Source organism: Drosophila guanche, unplaced genomic scaffold, assembly GCF_900245975.1.
Source record: "Drosophila guanche unplaced genomic scaffold, DGUA_6, whole genome shotgun sequence".
Lineage (NCBI taxonomy): Eukaryota > Metazoa > Arthropoda > Insecta > Diptera > Drosophilidae > Drosophila > Drosophila guanche.
In genome coordinates this window covers 5,484,573-5,506,027 of record NW_022995748.1, presented here as the reverse complement: position 1 = coordinate 5,506,027, position 21,455 = coordinate 5,484,573, and the positions used below count along the sequence as shown (strand labels likewise).

Below are 21,455 nucleotides of genomic sequence, written 5' to 3'. Positions count from 1 at the left end.
AAAAAACTTTTAATTAGTAGGCTGGTCGAAAGTTTTTCAATTATTGCCACCTGCACTTACTTACATTAACCCGTTCGTTCCGCCCCTAACGACCAACTCCCCAGCCACCGCGAAAGATTAGACAAAAACCATTTTGATTTTAAATCAACTACCAATACCCAAAGGGCAGAGCCCACCACTAATGAGCTCAGCTCGAGGCAGGGTCCCAGCTAATTATGCCAGCAACGAGTGCAAATAATGCTTGGGGCCCCTCTAGAGTCGAAGGTTATCTGGATTATGGACTTTAAAGTTTGTGGTCCTTGCCTGAATTCGTCGCCCAGCCCCAGGCGGGCAGGCAAATAAATATATCTTTGGCTGCATGACAAATGCCGTCTAGACGACAACAGTCAGTGGAGAGCTTAGCGGGGCTCAGTCCCTCCGTTTGGTGGCATTTTTGATTGCCTGCAGACTGCATCTTTTGCCGGTCCTGCTCCCTAAACTACTCCTCCTCCTCCCGTGAGCACCAGATTGAAACGTTTTTGGCTGGTAGGTGCGCTCTTTTTTTCGTGCCACAAATCACTAAAGTCTGTCTATAAATGGTTGATGTTGATGGTGAAAGTCAAGCGGCTTTGGTGACTCTATGTTTTCCAGCTAGATAGGCACTAGAAAAAATGGTTTTAAAAGCAGAAAAAGACTCGACACACAGGGGAACAGGACATGGCGGCGAGTGCTTTCAAGAGTCTGTGGTACTGGCAGCGATTACAATCTGTTTTCCCTAGATATTTGGCTGTGCTTTAGGAATATTGTGAGCACATCCCAGGCTTCTTCCATTAGGCTTTGAATCCACAACAGTTGTGACTGGAAAAATATAATTTTATTTGGAATAAATATTTGATTTTAATTCTAAAAATCTACCATTCAACCAGATTAAAGGCTCTCTTTGCAGACTGTTCCCATGGAGAACTAGAAAGAATTAAAAATAAGTTATTCTTACCTTGATGTTGGAGAAATCATTACATTGTCCATAGAAGCAGGTCTTTGAGTGTAATCCTCAATTCCGCAGACTCTTTTATATTCATTCATTATGTGACGACTGTGTGTGGCTCTACTTTTTCTACTCTTTCCTAATCCTGCGCGTCATAATCATATATCAAAGCGGCACAAAAGCTACCACATAATGAGCTGCCAGCAAAAGACATCACGCAGCAGCATGGGTTGAGGGAGCGAGGGAGTTGCAACAACATTGCGTCTACTTCTACTTTGCAAATTACTTTCACATTGCATCCACACACGAACACACACACTCGATCCCAAGACCAGAACCAGCAGCAGCAGCAGCACCAGCACCAGACCCAAGTGCTGTTGTTTATGTAGAAGAAACTGTCATGAGTCTACTAAGTACTTGTGACATGGCCCATGCCACATGCATATGCAACATTTGCTTTCGCTGCGCCGACATAATTTGCGACGAAGTGCTCTACAAAATATGCAGATGCAAAAGGAGAAGCAGCAGCGGCAGGAGCAGGAGCATATGTGAAGGAAGAAACAGCAACGCCAAGCTGAGCAGAGGTGCAGTGGAAAAAAAGGCAAAATAATAACGGAATTCCTTTAATTTTCACACCACTGCAAGGCTTGTGGGTTGCAGGACCGCCCAGGACCACCCAGGACCACGACCAGACATGGTAACAGCCACAGACATTGACGACAGTGGCCCAGAGGCGAGCAAGCCGGAGCCTGGCAACTTGAACGGTTAAGTACTCCGCACACTCCCAGAGCAGTCAAGTCAACTGAAAACGTGACAGGATATCCTGCTGCTCCCACTCCTTCTGATTCTGAATCCTTCCATTCCCTTTCTTTTCTCACTCAATGATTACGCCAGCAGCATGCAAATGATAAAGCGAACGTGTCGCCTAATGTGCACCACATTATAATAGGGCATCTGGGGAGTTGAGGCCGGAGTAGTGCCTGCCCCACTAACAATTTAAATCCATTTGTATTACCTTCTACTCAGCGTGTTGCACCACATATCACGGCGATGCAGTCAATTAGGCTCATCATTTATTTACAAGCATGCAAGTCATCAAGTTGTGACCTCTCTGCACTTCCTCTCAAATACAAAACTCATTAAAAAGAGTTGCCATTACCCATCCTGCGAGCTGAGAGCTGAGAGCTACGAGCTACGAGCTAAGAGCAGACATCCCTTCCGCTGAACAAAGTTTCGCAGCATGAGAATATTTTTCGGGTGTGTCAACATTTACATAAAACTTATGACAAGCTCAAATTGAAAATTATTTTACGTGAAATGACAATTGCAACTTTCTGCAACCTAGAGTTGCGGAGGGTAAAGGCATATTGGTTTTTCCATATCGTCTTAAATGAATGATCAAACAATTGTTGAAGACTTACTTTCGTGGCTGGTTCTAATAGAGGTCTCCACATTTATATTTTCTTATTTTTATACCCGGTACTCGAAGAGTAAATAGGGTATATTGTATTTGTGCACAAAGTGGATTTTGTATTTGCAGATTTCAAAGCGAATGGAGAATGTACCAAATATGTGAAATCACCCTACACTGATTTAGTCGGCTTGCACGGAATTCCAGAGACGGATAGTCAAAGTGCTCGACACAATAAATGTGCATGCGATTTGTAAGTAGGAGAGCGAGTCATAAGCCACCAACACCAAGAATCCAATTGTCTTTCCTATTCACTCATACAAAGCAAAGAGAACGACAGAGCTGTCCCGCATTGTTTTGCCGTTACTTTGCTCTCTCGCTCTCGCAAGAAAACCAGGGAGAACCATAAAGAAAAAGAAACCATCAAGACAAAACGGCACATATTGATAGTTTATTTAAAATAAATTATAAATTTAACTCCCTTTATATTTTCCAATCGACTTTCCGATTGGATTCAAGCCAGCACTCCAGCAGCTCAACATTTTCTTATTCTTTCTCCTTTTGACTTTCTCATTAGTTAAATGTAAAGAGAGCGAACATTCCAGATTCAAACTGTTTCAAAAACGTATGTAGCTTCACCCTACACTGATCTGGTAAGCTAGCACAAAATCCCAGAGAGCAATAGGCCCAAGTGCACGTCAGAATATATGTGCATTAGTTTTGCGAGTAGGGGAGCGCGGCCTAAGCCACCAACACGCAGTTTATCTCTTTTGCAGCTTCCTCATCCCCATTCCATTAGTCAAAAATCTGTCAGCGCGCAGCGCGTTCGGTCCGGTACGGATTCGGTCCGCTAAAAATCGGAAAAATCGGGTAAAATACGGGAAAATTCGGGCAACTAAACGGGAAAAGGTATCGTGCAGCTGTGAAGTAATGTGCACTGTAAAACAACAAGTGTGTGTTAGTGAAGTGCAGTGAAATAGTTGAGCATTTAATGAGAAGCACAGCATTTAATGTGGTGCAATGGTTGAACATTTAGTGGACAAAAAATCCGAGATCATTTGCGAAATATGCGACAATATGTGAAAGTGAAGTGTTAGAAGTGTATTATTTTTTGTAAAAATATATGTACGTACATAGAGAAAAAATGTTCTAAATTTGCACCAAGGGCTTGCAATGTGCGTGTGTGAAAATGTGCCAAAAAAGGGCGCGAAGTTGCCCCCTCCCTTTACCAGGCAATCATATAAATGCGCAAGAAAAAAGAAGAGGCGCAAAAAGCAAAGAGCGAGTGTATGCGCTCTCATTTCAAGTGTCTCCTAATAGGGTGAGGCAACCCAATTCGTGCTAGTCTGACTCTCTCTCGTTGAGTGTGTGCGTACGAACTTCCATCCCAATGCCTCACCCTAAATTAATGTGCCCAAAATCTGTGCTCTTGTTAGACTCTTTCTCTCGATCCCGTTACATTTATTTCGTTTCGTCGTATCGTCGCGCGGGTTACGTATGCATGTGTGTGAAGAGGACAATAAGTACTTCACGACACATGCGAAAAGAAGATGCACAGTGAGGAAAAGAAGAATGTAAAAGGCAAGTGAAAATTGATTATTTATGTTTGCTTTACAGTTTATACTCTTTTTTCGCAAATGCTCGTATATTTTTCTCAGTGACGATTATTTTGTTGCTTTAGTTATTTTGTTTTTGTTTATGGCTTTACACTCTCGAAATTAACCAAAAACAATTCTCCTCACACTTGCACCTCTCGATAAGTGAGCGTGGATGCAGATATTTTAATATGGGTTATTTCAAAGGTTATTTCAATTTAGAAACAATTTTACTCATATTTTGTATCCCAAACATGTTGTCGTGATAGATTTAAAGGTTTTCCAGTTGCCATTTCTTATGCATTTGCGGTTTGATGCTGTGTTTTGCTAAATAATTTTACAAAAACAGCAGCAGCCTGACAAACAACAGTCATGATAAACGGTTGCTTTTGTCGCTTTTGTGGTTGTACGGCCTGTCTCTGGTGCTTACCTGTCACACAAATGGAATTTATGTCCGACTGCGGTCGGCCACATGGGCAGCAGTGGCTAAAAGTGGGTAAGTGGGTAAAAATTGCATTGATTAAAGTTTGTTATTTGAATATTCATTGGCAGAGACGACAGCTGTTAATGCCAGCGTAGCATATGAAATATTTATTTATTGTACGGCCCATTGCTATTATTTTTAAAAATTTAGTTTCTTTAGATTTATTTGTCGCATTTGCATTTCTAATGGCAACTGATATTGTTTGTGGTTATAATTAGAAATGTAAATGGCATTTGTTCGAATGGAATCTTTAAAAACAAATTTGGAAATGCAAAAACATTAAAAAAATAGCCACAAATGCGTGACGCGAATAAATTAATTATCATTAATTTTTGGGCAAACTTTATTTAAATGATAAACTGTAAAAACAGCATTGCAGGCATCGCTGCGTATGTGCAACAATTATGTTCATATTTTTGCATTGTGCTGCTCAGCATTTTTCGCATTATGCGGACCGTCCTTGGGGCCCAGCGGCCAACTAAGCAATAATACGAAATTAATTTGTGTTTATTTTGGCACAAATTATACGAGTGGAAAATTTATGTTTAGTGTGCAGAAAGCGAGCTGAACGGGGGCCGGGGTCAGGCCGCATATCAATTAAATGCATTTTCTGTCTCGCTTTTCGTCCAAATTGAATAAAGTATTTTCGATATTTATCGCCTGGATGGGGCCTATGTCGGCTTCCAGGATTTATGGCAAATTTTTAGCAAAAGACAAACATTTCAGTGTCCTTGAGTGTATCCCTCTCTGGCTCTGCAATATTTATTACACACAGTTGCACACATGAACATGGCGTTTGTATGTATATGTAATATCGAATTTTGTGGCCCACAGCCTTCTACCAGTTATTGTTTGGTTTCCCACTCCCCACTCCCCACTCTCCCCTCTCCACATACTGCTAGCTGGCTCTTTCTCTCTTTGTTGTGTTTTATGTGTGTGCTACATTTGTTTTCATTTACAAGTATTTCACTTAAAATTTATTTGCCATACACATTTTTATGGCTTAGCCCCGACTTTGGTCCCCCACTGACACTGCAACAGTGCGGACTTGGGGCTCTTAAATTATGTATTTGGCGAGTAGTAAAATTACAATTTATTTACCATTCTACTGTTTTATGGTAGACTCAATAAAAAGTCAAATATATAGACGCCACATCCACTGGAAGGTCAAGCATATGCTTTGCATATAACAAAGTAGACCGCTCGGCACGTGATTTCCCTGTGGCCGTTACGGCCATTTTAATTGGCAATTGGAAGAGTTAATCAAATGCATGCCGATGGCATTGTTTCGCTTTTTAATGGCCAAAGTTTCGGCGTTTTACCTTTAATTTCAATGAATTCATTTCGGCAACAGTTTGAAGCGACATAAAAACATTATTTGGTAGGACTAGCGCAATGGCAGCTGGTGCTGGTGCTGGTCCAAAAGCATCAGCCATTATGACATGCCAGTCGCTGCCTCCGCTTTGCTTTTGCCTCTCTGCCTGCGAGGGGAAAAACAGTTTTCTGCTCTTAGTGAAACAGAAAAAAAAAAAAACAACAAAACAAAACGTAAAAACCTTTGCCAGGCGCGTTGCTTTTAAAATCCTTTCGCTTAAGCTTTTTGCATTGCGTTTTTGCCTCTGTCTCAGGCCCAACCAACCCGTGGGAGCCCCAGCTCTGGCTCTGTCTCTGGCTCTGGGAGTATTTTATTGTGCAATTGTATTTGGTGCTCATGAGAAATTGTATGCGTGTAAAGACGCTTAAAACTTTCGCATCACTTTCCTACCCGATAAGAGCCCTGCTGCACTTGAGTCTCAAGTTTCATTGTTTGTCTGCCAAATGCCGGCTTAAAACTTGCTTGCATTTTTCGATTTAATTTTTTAATGTTTCTTACAGGACTGCCAAGCATCCTCTCGAGCACTAAGCCTTCCGAAGAGCTCTCCCAAATTGGCAATATTCATATAGCAAATCGATTAAAAGCACACAAAATATTGTTCAGCAATTGCAATATTTTAGTCATATTCTTTTCACTTTTCTCCCGTGGCATTTTATGGACATTGGAATGCATTTAGTTTAGAGATGATTGAAATTCTCCCGGACAACATACAAATATTCGATATTGTTTCTATTCGATTTTCAATTTATTTTTTATGGTTTTTTATTTCCTCTTTTGAGAGGATATCGGTTGCCTAATTCCGTTATTGCCTATTTCAAAATGATTTCCCACATTTGTGGGGCATAATAAAAGCAGCAGCATCCCGAGAGCTGTCAGCACATTTTGCTTCCAATTCAGCAGCAAGAAAAATTGTTCAAATGCTCAGAGAACGAATTGAAATTGGTCCGGACATGGCCAAGGCAAGTGCACTGTTTCCGGCTCCATTTAGATGTCCAACCTAATAAGCAACACCCCAAGAGAACATTGGAAATCCGACGCTTCGCCCATTGTGCACAGCGATGAAGGAATATTCTCTGCTGCAATTCGAAAGCTTGATGTCTTTGGGTTGAAACGAGTTAATTACGGCACTGCATTGGCTGTATAGCTGGGTAGCTGGGTTTCTTTGTTTTATTCCCCGGAGTGGATACATTTCTTTCGCTGGCAATTTTCGCGCCTTTGCCTTTGAGTGGAGTGGAGGAAACGATAAATAAAATGTTTGTCTTGGAAGCGACTGACAGCGTTTCCCCTCTTCCATTGGAGCCAACAACAATGTTGACACTTGCCAAACCGTAAAAATGTCCAGCATTTGCCTCCGACTGGCGTGTGGCAACAAAACCACCCTGACGAGCACGAGGACGAGGACCACTAAAAACGGAGAGTTATGTACCGCGATTTCTGCTGCTGCGGTTTCCCCATACACTAACAGGAATGTTGGGTTATATGTGGCATGGAAAGGGACTTGTCGGCATGTAAGGCATGTTATAATCGAACATCCCTTGTAAAGAGAGCATTGAACATTCGTTTCTTTGCAGCGTTGAATATTTTTCACTTGTTTTAGTTTCCGTTTCCGCCTTGCTGCTGGCAGCAGACATTGCGACGACCACCACAACAACGGCACGGACACGGACACGGACACGAAGAGGGACAACGGGAACGACAACTACAAGGAGAACGACGCGCCGTCGTCTGCTTTCATCGTTGTTAGCGTCATCAGGTCTGGGGCCGTCTCCGGCTTTGTGTTACGTTAAATCAATATTTCTTACCCATATCACTTGCAGTCACTTTCGAGCAGCAGCAGACCAAACCTCAACCTCAAGCTGAGCCACAAACTTTTCTACTTGCCATAAACTTGGCAAATATTAACTAAGCAAAAGTCAGCAGCGATTTCTCGTGCTGCTCGCACACTCGCAGATCCAACTGGCTTGCCTTGACTCTGCTTGGGGAACAATGACTTCGTGCATTTTGCACAAAGTTTGCAGCAAACTCCACTCATTAACAGCTGTTGTCTTTGGTTTACTTTATTTACTTTTTAGAAAGTTAATTATGCCCGGGGTTGGGTTTGGCATTTACCATTTTTCGTACAAGTATTTATCCTGCAATTAGTTGCACTGCCACTGGCACCCTCCAAAAATTATGAAATTCGCATTGCAAATGGCCTGAGAAGTGAATGTGTCGAATGCTGTGAAACTTGCTTCCCATTGCCAGTGGCAACTAGTTCCCAATGTGCCAAACTTTCAGCGAAATGAGCTCCAGCTGTCTGGCGGCGAAGGGCCAGGAGTATTGTGAAATTTAAATTTGGTTTTCATTACAAATGGAGGAAGTATTTTGCGCATTATTAATTGAGAGCCAAAGGGGTGCGAGTGCAGTAGAGCACAAAATGCTGGGCTAAAATAAATTAAAAATTACACAAGAATGCATTTGGCCCGAAAAAGTAGCGAAGAGTCCAAAACCGAAGCCAAAATGCAACCGCGAAGCCTTAACCAATGCCCACATATTTACTTTTATCTCAGCAAAAGCAGCAGCCAAAGCCAAAGCCAAACCCGAGCACGCACCAGCAAATGGGACTGGCTCCGACTCCATCTCCAGCCCCAGCCTTCAGCTTCAGCTTCAGCTTCGGCTCCAATGGCTGCCGCTTTGCTCTGGTCAGACTATAAATGAGCTGGGACTGTGGAGCTCCTTTGGCTCTGGCTCTGGCTCTGACAACGACGATGCTCTCAAATTGTCGGTCGTTTAAATACATTTAAATATAAATGCAGCGAGCGCGCGGCGCACAGATAAGAAAGCTCCAGTCATGGACATGAATGTGGTGCATGGTGGGAGTGGCACTGGCAGTGGGTTTGGGTGTGTGTGGCAGCTGCTGCTGCTGCTGCTCCTGCATGGGGTAAGTGAAAATTCTTCATTCATTCATTTTCATTCAACGGCAACTGCATTCTATCAGCGTGGAAAATCGTATGTGCTCGCTTTCCCCTCTCTCTCTCTCTCTCTCTCTCTCTCTCTCTGTCTCTCTCTCTGTGGTCAAAGACTTGCCGCAGCCATTTTAAACGGGCTGCAAGTCGGGGCGAGCGATAAACAAATATATATCCAACACTTGTGATGCGCATTTTAAAATAATGAACGTGAAAGAAAGCCAAGGGACGCGTGGCAACGACTAATGGATACCCCTTTTAGGAGCAAGAGTTGACCTGCCTATATCTGTGCTAGAGAGCTTTTCTCACACGATCCTTACTTATCCACCTTTAAGCCATCAACGGAGTGTACTACCTTGTCCATCCATTAGTCCTGCGCCTCATAAAAACCTTCTTCGTTGTCAGCGTCATCGCTTGGGCGCCGGCCATGACAAGCGAAAGAAAAATTTAATTACATATTTCCTCACAATACGTGTATGCCGCCCCACTATGCCCCCTCTCCACCCATGGTCAGCTGGTCCCTTCCGCGCTCAGCTGGTGTCGTCGGGTCAGCGGATGCGATTCATTTCGTTGCCGTAGCCGTGATTAAATTTTCATTTTAATGCACGATTGAAGAAGCATTCGGCGAATTTAATTGAAAAACTCAGCAGCAGTAGAGCTAATATTTGGTTTGCTGCAATGCTGGACCAAACCACTCGGATTCAGTCCGTGTCCGCGTCCGTGTCCGTGTCCGCGCCAGTGTCCGCGTCCGTGAGTATCCCACATCCGCATGCATGTCGGCGCTTTAACGCTTACACGAAACGAGCGCCGCTTGCCAAATGAGTTTCTGACGTGTGTTTTATGGAATGCTGAATTAATTTCATATCTCATATTTTGCATGCATAGTTAATCAGATTTGCTGCCACCAGAATGGAGCAGAGAAGATACTTAAACGCTTTTACAAATCGCATTAGTCCCACCCCCAAACGGGAGGGAGAGAGACCGATTATGGTAGCACTCGCTGTTAATGTGGCCCATTTGGGGTGCCAGTCGAATGTAACATTTGTCGGGTGTCTAGACTTTTGACTCTTGCTGACCTCTCTGCCCAGTACGACCATATTTGAGGCAATTAGAAGGAGCTGTTATTTGTGTCATGCCTCATGTCCACATGTCAATGACTTGGAAAACTTTTCATGCTGCTCGTACATTGTCTGTAGTTTACGTAATGGTCTGCCCATTGATTTGATATTTATGGACAAATGTGCAAACAAGTGAGAGACACTTTCATTTTCTTTCAACGCTGCATATAACAACATCGTTTGATGCCGCTCACCTTTAAAGTCCGGCAGTCTAGGCAGCTGTCTGTTTCAATCTCTTCATCACCTCGCCGTCAATTATGTGTGACACACAGCAGGACTTTATAAACTGGCACTTTGGAGGGCAACTCGGTCCTGCCCAAGGTCCTGCTCGGGGAGACACTATATTCATGCAGCAGCTTGCCCAAAGTGACATTTATTGGCTGTCAGGAAGTCTCCGAGACGGTGCGACAGTCAGACAGACCAGACAGACCAGACGGTCGCAGCCGGAGTGGGTCATTGGGAAAACACTTTGTCAGCCTTTGCTTTTCGCTCAATGAATTGATGTGTCTTGCATGCGAATTACGGAGCTCTGTCAATGTGTCTGTGTGTACATATGAGGGTGTGAGATGGATTGTGTGCTGCATATTTAAGCAGCCGACTGTCTGCAGCTACTCTCATCAGAGTCGATATAATCCGAAGACAGTCCTTGGCTGTCTGTTTGCATACTGCTGTTAAGAGTGCCAAGTGGCCGTCAAAGCTATTCTAATTTTAGAGCAGTCGCAGCAGCAGCCTCTTGTGGTCCATCATGGTTACACAATCCAATAAAAAAGCTGACATCTGTGCCACTGCCACAGATGTTGACTATCCATACCATGAACAATATTCCACGCCCAATGACGATCCATCATGGCGGCTCTGCCAAACAATGCCATTAGCTGCATTTCGCACAAAAATACTCCAAAGAGCACAGACACACACATGGCGGCAGTGAGCGTGTACACGTGCCAGACCCTACACAGACCACAATTAAGATAATGCAGAGTCAACAGGGAGATCGAGTGCTGCGACAGACGCCATGTGAATGTCGTTGAACTGTCGCTGATTCGTGTCCTCAACAAGTTTATTGGCAAGCGCGGCACGGCGTATGATTAATGTGCACCCTAATTGCGTGCTGCGACAATGTGAAGTGTGTGCCCCCCGATACGTTTGCCACTCAGCGCAAAGTCTGAGCCGTGCAGTTCGTTTGCCTCAGAGTCAAGTGTTTGTGCCACGAAATTTCCCCGTTGATTTGGAGTATTCAAAGGAAGAATTATCTTTCAGCTGTTCTCAGAAACTGTTCTTAGAGCGGCAGGAAAACCTCTGAGAAAGCAATCCAAGTATCGATTTTTCATGCAAACGTTGATGGCAGCTTCCTCTTATTTAAAAGCATTTCAAACAAATGGCTCAATTCGAGATGGTTATTTCCGAGTTAGCACAGCAGCTGGATTGAGGACTGAGGATGAAAGCTGTTTGCATATGTGCAAAAGTAGCTGGATGCAGCGTCAAACGAATGCAAACAAACAGGCAGTAAGGTGTACGGGGAAAATAGTCGCCTTAACTTAGTATATAATGCCACTTGAATACGACAAGTAGCGAGGGTCGAGAGGAGAGTTGAAGTTGTAAAATGTAGGGCACATTTTGCTCACATTTCAGCTCACATATCTTTAGGGATTCACCTTATATTTCAAAAGCTTAGAAACTTCCGCCTGTTCCTTTCATTTATGCTCTCACACGTATGCTCCTTTCAGAGCAAAATGCAACGAAATAATACGCCCAAGACGTATGTACCAGCGCCAACAATGGACAGCGTAACCCGAGAAGACGCAGGGATTGCCGGATGGATAGAGCCAAAGGCAAATACCAGGCGACACGTCAGGTGTGCCACCTGCGCAGCCTCCCGCATTGGCCCTTTTGTATGCAATTTGCCATTTATTCAATTTATATTTTCACACCCCATCCATTGTGTAATGCGATCTCGCGACCATGCAACGGACACATATATAGAAAGGAAAAAGGAATAATAAGAAATTCTGTGGCACAATAAGCTGCTTGTATCCAAGGCAGGGACAAAGGAAATGGCAAATTAAATTCAACCGCAGTCAAAATATCGCAAATATATAAGCAAATAATGCAATTCCATGAATTACATTTACTATTTATGGGCCATAATCAAATGGCATAGGAAGCTAATGTTTAGTGCAAGATACTTAAATAATTGATGGAAAATATGTATGTTTAAAATAATAAACAATAGTGGCACAAGGTGGGCAAGTTACAGACTGGCAACTAATATTCTTAAAGGTATTCACTTCAATTTTTAATCATTGATAAATCAATTCAAAGGGTGCTCCAATTTATTCAAACACAATTTATTGAACTGAATATTTTGTGTCAAGCGCAAATTTCTTTTCATATTTATTTATGATGTTTATCGTACAATAAGCCTGATGTTTTAATCCACCAAAGCGTTGGAGCATAAAGTCCGGTTTGGCCAGCCGTACATGGAATTAATCATTGGCGTTTCTTTTGTTATTTGACTAAATGTAATATTAATTCAATTTAAATTCATTATGCGATTAATTTATATTATTTTTGCTTTTAATCGATTCACAGCAGTGCAGTGTGCAAATGCGCTTAATAAGCTCTGAAAATGAAAATAACAATTAAAAAAGCACAGTGCAAACATAAGAGCGAGTTTGTGCTCCAGAGAGTTACGCTCCAGCAAGCGGACAAAATGCATAAAATAAGTTTTATTAAGCCAACAAATGGCACGAAACTCTAGCTTGGATTGCCCAAGTTTTTGGTTGCTCATAATATATATACTCGCCACGGCCACTCATCGAAGTCTTCACTCCACTTTTTGCTTACTTTCTTAATTAAAAATTTCATTTAAGCTCGCAAACAATGGAGCAGAGACGTCCGAGGCAACTAATGAAATGGAAAATGTGAGAAGCAAAACATAATCACCCAAGCATATAAGCTAAATGCAAATTGCTGAGCATAAGTGATTTTTTTTTTCCAGTTTCAAGAAGTATGTCGGCAAAGTTTCAGGCATTTCTCTGCCACTGCTGGCACTCAGTGGCGCAAAATGCAAGTGGTCCCAGTACGTCTCTGCATTCCTAAAATATTTATTATATTATATCATCATATTTATCATCAGATCTGTCCGCTCGTTCTTTATTCCCTTTGAGCTTCGTTAATTAATGGGAAGCGCACAGCTCCTAAGAGTCTCATTTACAATTCAAAGTTGTGCTTAGTACATTGATTGCAGCTTAATCATCTATCGGAAAATCATCTATAATCCCCTCAGATAAATCACGAGTGAGTGACGTGCACACAAATGTATGTGAAGCACATTTTCCTCTGCAAGCACTTTATATGTCATTTTGAAAGGGAGTTACACTTTCATTAAAACATCTTTTGTGGCCGCAACTCAGCCACAAATATGTAAATGGGTTTCTCTTTGTGGCACATTAGTGTGCATTAATATTATTAAAACTAAACAACAACGAAAAATGGGACTCATGTCCTGGAGCACTGACCCCATTCGTCTGGCCGGAGGGGACAGATTCAGATGGAGCTTGACTTGATGGAAGTCCTCTGTTGATTTGCGACGCCTTTTGCTTTTCGCTTTATGCGTTTTTCCCATTTGTTTGCATTTGCGTTGACACTCACTTCATTTAGCAGCCCACAGCAGCTGCAGCTGCAGCTGCAACATCACAAAGCCAACAACAGCAGCTCCTTCAACAGCCACGTCTCCTGCCACAATCCCTGCCACAGAAGAGTAGCAGCAGAATGAGCTGAAGGACTGTTGTACGTGAGTGCAAGTGGAATCCGCCCCCGGCAGCAGGTTAAGGACCTTCTTTTGAACTTTAAAATGTTTGCTTTTGGACATGTGGGCAGCAACGTGATGTCGGCACACATAATGCTTCGCTCCCACGATACCCTATAAATGTCACAAGATACATTTCATGGAACCTCTCAAGCAATAGCAGAAGTATTTAAATTAATTTATTTTTATATAAATCGAAACTGTATTGATGGTAAATGCTCCTTTTCAAGTCATTCCCATTTCAATATCGGACTTGGGGTATTGCCATCGTCGACTACCTTGCCCGAAGCACTCACATATTTATTTTGTCTCTCTCCCGTGCCTCTCTCAGACTCACCCTCTCATTGCCCCTCGCAGCAGCTCACCCTCTCATCTCTATTTGTGTTTGTGTTTGCTCTGTGGTTTCAGCATCGTTCCAGTCCATGCGACGCTTTTTAATCTTAAGCGCCTTCCATTTGCCACAAATGTCCAGGCCTGTGGCAGCCAAGCGGGCACCAACTGCATCTTGGGCCACCAACAGTCGGCTGGCTGTACACATATATGCCAACCCTTTGAGGAGCCGAGCCCTTAACCCGCCTCACCTGGGCGACTTATGGGCGGCTTATGTGCTCGCAAACCAATTAAAATGGCCAACGCAATGGCAAGTCCTGAGACACTGACACAATGCCAACAAATTAATTTCAAAGGATTACGACTGCGAATGGAATTTTATTTAGTTGATCTGGTCTTAGCATTTGGGATTTTTTCGGTGGTACTAATCTGGGCAGACCCAATAGTTGGAAGCCAAGTGGGAAAGAGATCCACTGATTAAATTTGTATTCCATTTCCATGAAATTTGTTCAAGTCTTTGGAGATATTTTGATACAAACTGTCTGATTATGCAGCTTGCTGCAGAGATGTTTTGTTTTGTGCCTGGACCAAAGGACAGCAAAATGTGCATTGTTCCACCCACCAGCCACCACCCACCACTTGGGGACTGTGACACAAGACTTAAGACCAAGACGGAGCCTGTTCCTGACCGGCCCTCGAGGGTTCAAAAGGGCTCTTAACCCGCTGCTTGAGGAAAAACACATCCAAGTTATTTATACACTTGCAAAGGGTACATCTGCAGCGCAGAGATCATCAGCTAGTCTAGTATTGAGAGTATCCTTTAAAAAGTTATTCCAAGTTGAATTCAAATGGAAAGTGGAATGGCAGAGTGTATAGGGCTTTCATTTCTTCTTGTATTTGTGTGCGTATTTCCCTGACAGAAGTGGCATGAAAATAAATTAAAAATGTGTTAGACACACACACACACACATGGAGACGCATAAAGCCACAGACGCGTAGACATAGGCGACTCGGACACTTATCCTGCCCGTCGCACACACACACAAAGGCATATTAAGGAACGTGACTTGCACACACACACACACCAAGATAAGAGTGAGAGAAAGCCACAATACATACACGTATTTAGCATGTTATGAAAAATGTATACACAGACTGGGAGGGAATGGGAATGGGAATGGGATTGGGAATGGGATTGGGAGACGGGAGACGGGTGCTTCGCCTCGTCGCCATTGTCTGTCCCAGCACGTAGCAGTGCCACGCCCAGTCTCCGCACCAGGATTGCTTTTAATGACAAAAGTTATGACGACAAATGACTCGGTTGACTTTCACTATGAAATCAGAGCCGAGGCTAAAATCTGCCAGAGCCCGTGCCAGGACTTGTGGCACAATGGGACCGGACCATGAATCATTTCCCGTTGACTTCGCTTTGCTTTCGGAAAATTCACTTTTGCCACTCTCGCCTTGATTTGTAGTCCGTTAAAAAGCGTTCTTCATTTATCATAATGCAAATTATAAATTAATTTTAAACGAAACTCAAGCGAGCGTCCAACAATGCTGCAGATAATGTTAATGTTTTAATGCCTCGCCGATAATTATTCAAGTCGCTGCATTTGCGAAAAATTCACGCACAACCACAGACTCGGCCGCTGTGTGCAAATTGAATCTGTTAATCAACTGCATTTAGACTTAATTGAAAATGTGGATAGAAAAATAAAGAGAAATTTTTGTGTGTTTTAAATGAAATTTAATGAATTGAAGCGAATTGCATGGCCAAATTATGCAACGTGTCTCCCGGGGGCTTATCGAAATCAGACAGTTATTATTTAGGACGACAAACAGCACACATATATTTCAATGCTGGCACTGGATACAATTTTAATACATTTAAACTCTTTAATATATCCTGCTGACAGCACCATGAAATCCATTCACTGATTGTTTGAAAGTTCTTCATTGATTTGTGCTCGCCCCAAGGCAGTCATAAGTCGACTAGAGCAAATAGAGTTTGCCATTTTGGGAATCAACAAATTAAATTCAATCCAAACGAAACTTCACACTGTTAATTAAGCTCGACCAACTTATTTCAATACGACAAATGGCTTCGAGGCACAACACTCTCCTTTGAGCCGACAAATCAACGGCAAATGGACAATTGTATCTGCGATACTCATGTACAATTTATGTACTTATGAGCAGAGTATTACATCTTTTGTCAATAAGCAAGTGGAACTAATAATAATTGTAAAAGTAAATCAGCAGACAGCTTGACAAGGCTGGCGGCAGCTTGCTCTAAATTGATGTTTTCATTTGGGGAACATTATTTACCGGACAACCCAAACAAGTGCCTGCGGGCGGCCCTGTGCCACAAATTGCGTTAATTCAATTTTATTACGCATACGCAATGTGTGTGCCATGCACAAAAAGACATGCACCATGCTAATATCTGCATTGCGACAGGCTTGAAGTGTGCTTTGCAAGAGAGTGTTGACTCAGTGCCAGCAGCCCCTGGACAGTGCAAGGGCAGCAATTAATTAGTGGGGTTTTGTTTGATCATCTACGTACACGGACGCTCGCTAACAGAATCACTGAGAGAAAAACTTATAGCTCAAAGGCAGTGCAGATTAGATTTTGATTATGTTTAGAATTGATGTATAAATATGCCAACCAAACACAGCAGTCGTTGCGTTTGCTGAGACAATAATAGTAACCACAAAACAAGTCAGACAATTCCGGCGACAGAAAGTTTTTTGCAGGAAAAAACAAAAATGCTTACTTTGGAAACAATCAGGATCCCTAAGATCTTGTCCGCAAAGAAACTGCTGGCCAATAAGCACATTATTCTCGGCCTAATCATTTTAGTGCTCTTTCTGGTGTTCTTCATTCAAGCGGGAAATTTCAAGCCAAAAGCAGCTGTGGCACCGAGTTCAGACAATCAGCAGAATGGGGAGGATTATTCAACTGAGGAAAGGTTCCTAATCCTGGATCCCAATTACGGTCGCGAACTATCAGCACACAAAAATAAAGCGACTAAACCGACTGTGCTAGTCACAACAACTAATACTCCGAGACCGGGATTGTGGGAGAGAATTCAGCGGGACATGACCAAGGGCGAAGCGGAGTACAACTTGTTCAATAATTTGTAAAACCATTTAAACTTTGTTCAACTCCAGGCCATGATCGAAATTCAACAATATTGCAACTAAAATGATAATAATAAGAAGTTATTATTCCGCTGTTAATCAAATCATTTGATTACCACCATTTTGCCTCAGATCATCCTCAAATATTGTATATTTGATTTGCAAATTTAGATAAAGTTTTGCAGCAGAACTGCTGAAGAGACTTCCACCAACAATTTGCCAACTAATCGCTCTGCTTCCACCCAGTCATATCCATTCGAAGAGCCAAGGTAAATATCTCCAGCACCTTGTGCATATTTTTGTATAGTTTTTAATATTTTATGGGCTGAATGAAGGCGCTGAATGGTGCGGTGCGGTGGTGCCATTTGTGCCTTTGTGCAATTGCTTTTTGCGGATATTGTTTGTTAGTTTTACTTTGGGGATCTGTGGGATCTGTGTTGGTTTACGCTGGCTGTGTTTTTTGCATTGTACACGATGGTTCTTTTGTTTTACACGGCCTGCATTGAGATTGTGGTGGAGGAGGCGGCTCCTGGTGCCGTGTCCTATTTGTATCCTGTTTGGCGGCGGCAACGGCTGCACACACACACACACACAGTCGCATTTATGTCTATTGGCGCGCGTCCATTTCCATTTCATTTCCGTTATTGCAAAACTTTTCGTATTAAATATATTTTTCTCTCGGCGTTTGCTTCATTTCGTGGCCCTTTGCCGCTGCCGCAGCCGCTATTTCTGTTGCTGCTTTTTGCACTTTAGCAAAGTTGTTTGTTGCTATTATTTGTGGTACTTTATGCGCCGTGCAGCCATTATTGCAGTTGTTTCCCTTATTGTACAAGTGCGCGCATAAAAATCGCTGTATTTCCATATAAATATTCTGCCGACTCGCCTCATTTATTGTGGCCTACTTGCGTCCGAGAGTGCCCGGGCCACTGGCTCACAAATTGACATGCAATTAAATGAAAGCCACAAGCATTTGTTATAATTGTTACAACCCAAGTCCCGGTGCAATTTTGCTCTTGGCCAAATGCTGACGCTGATTAGGCCAGCAACTAACCAACTGTTTTTATGTTAGCTGCAATTAGCATTCTGCACTGCAATAAATAAAATACAACTAACCACAATACCCCAAACAAAACGGCCCAGCGGCTTTTCCCCATCGGCGGAAACGGCAAAGTTGGCCAAAACAGTTTGTACTCTTTCCGACTTGAATTTAATAATAAATAATGCCAGTTCAATTATTATTTTTCTGCCCGTCAAAGGCTGAACTTGGAAATTGATGTTAAACCTTTTATGGCATTCGTTATTAATACTTGATTAAAGTAAATTACAAAGGCCATGGCAGGTTAAATATTTAATTTTCACAGTTTTAATTGCAATGCAAAATTAACCAGCCGCAAACTTTTACTCTCTGTGCTGAACCAACTTCGTTTTAGAGTTGTGTCTCTTCTGGCCATAGTTTTTCCACAGCATTAATGACAAAAATGTTGGCCGAGGTCAAACCCCATTTAAAAAAGCAACACCAAGACCCCAGAGCACCTTCATGCGGCTAATTTGTATGTATTTGTATTGCTATTGCCATAAACTAAAGCACAGCGTCCTGGAACCAGAAGGACATGCGATCCTCTCGGAACAGCTTCTCGGGCACCCTCCTTGAGTAATTGTTCATCAGCGAACTGTAGCGTCTGAAGTTATCTTCATCGCCTGCCTTGAGGCGTTCGGTGAACTTAGCTGCCTGATCGATCAAAGATGTTTCCTCAGCCAAGGTCTTTACCGACTTGATTTTGTTGGCTGGCTTGACCTTGTCCTTCAACGAGGCCTTTGATGACGCAATTTTCGACTTGAGAGTGGCACTTGATTCGTTCTTCTTTGACTTTGGAACAGTGGAAGTAGCGTCTTTGGTCTTGGACTGCACCGAATGTTGGGATAAGTTCTCGGAGGCCCTTTCAGTTGGTTTCTCAATCGTTTTGGAGGTGCGAGAAGACCTTGACACGTCCTTTGAGCTTGAGGCCTTGACCGACTCCACCTTGGAATGTTGTTTAGCCAGCTTGGACGTTAGTGTGACGCTCGAATCGGTGGTCGAACGAGGATTCAATTTACTGCAAGCTCTGCTCGAGGATCTTCCCAGAGAGGCAGCGGTGCTCGACTGGGCATTGCTCGACTGTGATTTTTTGCTCTGCTTGGAGGCGGAACTCGACCGTGACTTGATGCTGGACCCTGTGCTCACCCGACTGCGAGTACTTGCCCTTGAGACCTTGCTCGCCTTCGCGCCGACACTGGACCCTGATGTCGATCCATTTTTGGCCTGTCGCTGCGACCTCACCGGCAGCAGCGTTTTGACAGACACTTTGGACTGGCCCTTCGATGTTGAGTCTATGTTGGACTTGGAGTTTGGCAGCCTCAGCTTTGAGATGCCACCCGCATCGAAGCGCTCCTCATCATCCAGGGCAGCCGCCTGCTGCTTGGCAGCGGCCATCTCCTCGTTGATTGCCTGCGATACGGCCACTTTCCCCATTTTAGACTGGCCAAGTTTCAGGCGGGATGCAGGCGCCGACTCCTGCGAAATCGATTGCTTGACGTACCCCTGCTTGTCCTGTGGCATAATGGCAAACACCGGCGGCGGATACGTGGGGCTGGTGGGAATTTTGAACTCCACCCGTTGGCCGCTGTTGGGCGGACCAACATTAAAGGGATTGAAAGGCTCGCAGTCAATGTCGGCCATGTTGACCAATTACCAATTGCTGCCAGAAGTTTTTCTACTAACGTGTTTGGTCCGGGAAATGTTAGCGTTTCCGTTTGGGTATTTGTTGGAGCCAAATTTAATTTTGTAGTGCTGGAATTTCAAAATGTAATGACACACAAGTCTCCGCACACTTTACCTAAACGTTGCTTGAAGGTTTGCCTTTGGTGAGAAGAATACTCTAAGAAGTTTTCGGTTTAACCATTCTCTACAGTTAATTGCGTCATTCTATAATTCTAAATGGTTTTTATTTTTATTCAGCGCTTGAGGCTGAATGCAGATTTTTCAGTCGATAAATTGCTCAGCAACTTTGTGCCTACTTTTAATCACGATTAGCCCTGGCTCCGTGTCCTTTGTTGTGTGCTCTGGCATCGTCTAGGCAGCGCACTTCAAGTCCTTCACTCATTTTAATTAAAAATGCCACCCGGCAAGTCTCTGCGGCGTGTATGTGGAGTGTACGTGCTGATAAGGCGTGAGATCCTTTGACTGGCAGTGCCATAAACAACTCTTCAAAGTCTGTCGCCTTCTCTGGCATGTGGCAAATTAATGAGCACTTATACCACGACTCTGGGTTGGGCATCGCAGTAGGCTTTGCTCTTGCTCTGGAAAGTATTATTTTGGCGAAGTCGAACATCGAAATTGAGCAGCGACAAGTGAAAAGGAATCATGTCCAGGTCACAGCAGCAGCAGAAAATGCCGCAAATACCGCCCGACGGCCTGCTAATATATGGCAGCGGCCTCGTCTTTGGTGGCAATGTTTATCCGGTTTGGATGGTGGATGGTGTGCCCATGCAGGCGGCCGCCGGTGCTCAACAGGCTGGCCAACAAGGCCAATCCATGGCCCAGAAACCAGTCAAAGCTCCTGGCCAACAACTGCAGAAACAGCAGCAGACTGGACCGAGCAGCATGTCCCCCCCCCGCAGCATTCAGAATCCTCCAGACCAAAAACACGAGCGCGACTACAGTACCAGCCGCCACGGAACTCCGAGCCCGGTGGTTTTCCACTGCAATGCCCTGCACCAGCCAATCCACCCAACATTCCTGCATGCAACAGCAGGGGGCCACAACAGCAGCATCAACTCCAATCAGCCATGGGCGTGCATTACGACTACGGATACACGACCCAGGGCAGCGATATAGAGGGCTGGAGCGGGTATGTCATGATGTCGCCAGCGGATGCAAATAAACCGTACTCATTTGGCTGGAGCGCCACGGACTGGGGCTGACATGTTCCGTGGCCAAAAGTTGGAATATTTTCACTTGTTTTAGGAGCAAAGATATCGCGAAAAACAACAAAATTAAATTTGCATGGCAGAATTAGCTTTAATCACATCACTGCTCTGCCCCGCCTCTTTGTGTATCTCTCAACTGGCAAATGTTCCATCGCATGAGTCTCCGAGTTCGCGGACTAAGAGCTTTTCAACTCCTTGCGCAACTCCAGTGCGTGATTCAACTTTCTCTGGGGAATTTCTGCATTTTTCATGCACTCATTTGCAGCAAAGACTCTTTTTTAGCAAGACTTTTCTTCTGCTTACGCAAAAGTTT

At 43.6% G+C, this 21,455-nt stretch overlaps 2 protein-coding genes across 3 annotated transcripts; one reads left to right on the top strand and one right to left on the bottom strand.

Moving 5' to 3' along the window:
* Nucleotides 1-1,303: 1,303 nt before the first annotated feature.
* Nucleotides 1,304-21,219, top strand: LOC117584542. 2 transcript variants are annotated; one of them, XM_034273494.1, is made up of 3 exons: nt 1,304-1,317; nt 20,589-20,801; nt 20,975-21,219. In XM_034273494.1, the coding sequence occupies exons 2-3, from the start codon at nt 20,604-20,606 to the stop codon at nt 21,134-21,136; spliced, it is 360 nt and encodes a 119-aa protein (XP_034129385.1). In that variant the 5' UTR covers nt 1,304-1,317; nt 20,589-20,603; the 3' UTR covers nt 21,137-21,219. The 2 variants fall into 2 exon arrangements, with proteins under 2 accessions (XP_034129385.1, XP_034129384.1); XM_034273493.1 differs by having other exon boundaries at nt 20,589-21,132.
* LOC117584541 lies at nt 18,711-19,989 on the bottom strand. Its single transcript, XM_034273492.1, has one exon. It carries the CDS (start codon nt 19,890-19,892, stop codon nt 18,756-18,758), a length of 1,137 nt encoding a protein of 378 aa, XP_034129383.1. The 5' UTR covers nt 19,893-19,989; the 3' UTR covers nt 18,711-18,755.
* Nucleotides 21,220-21,455: the final 236 nt, after the last annotated feature.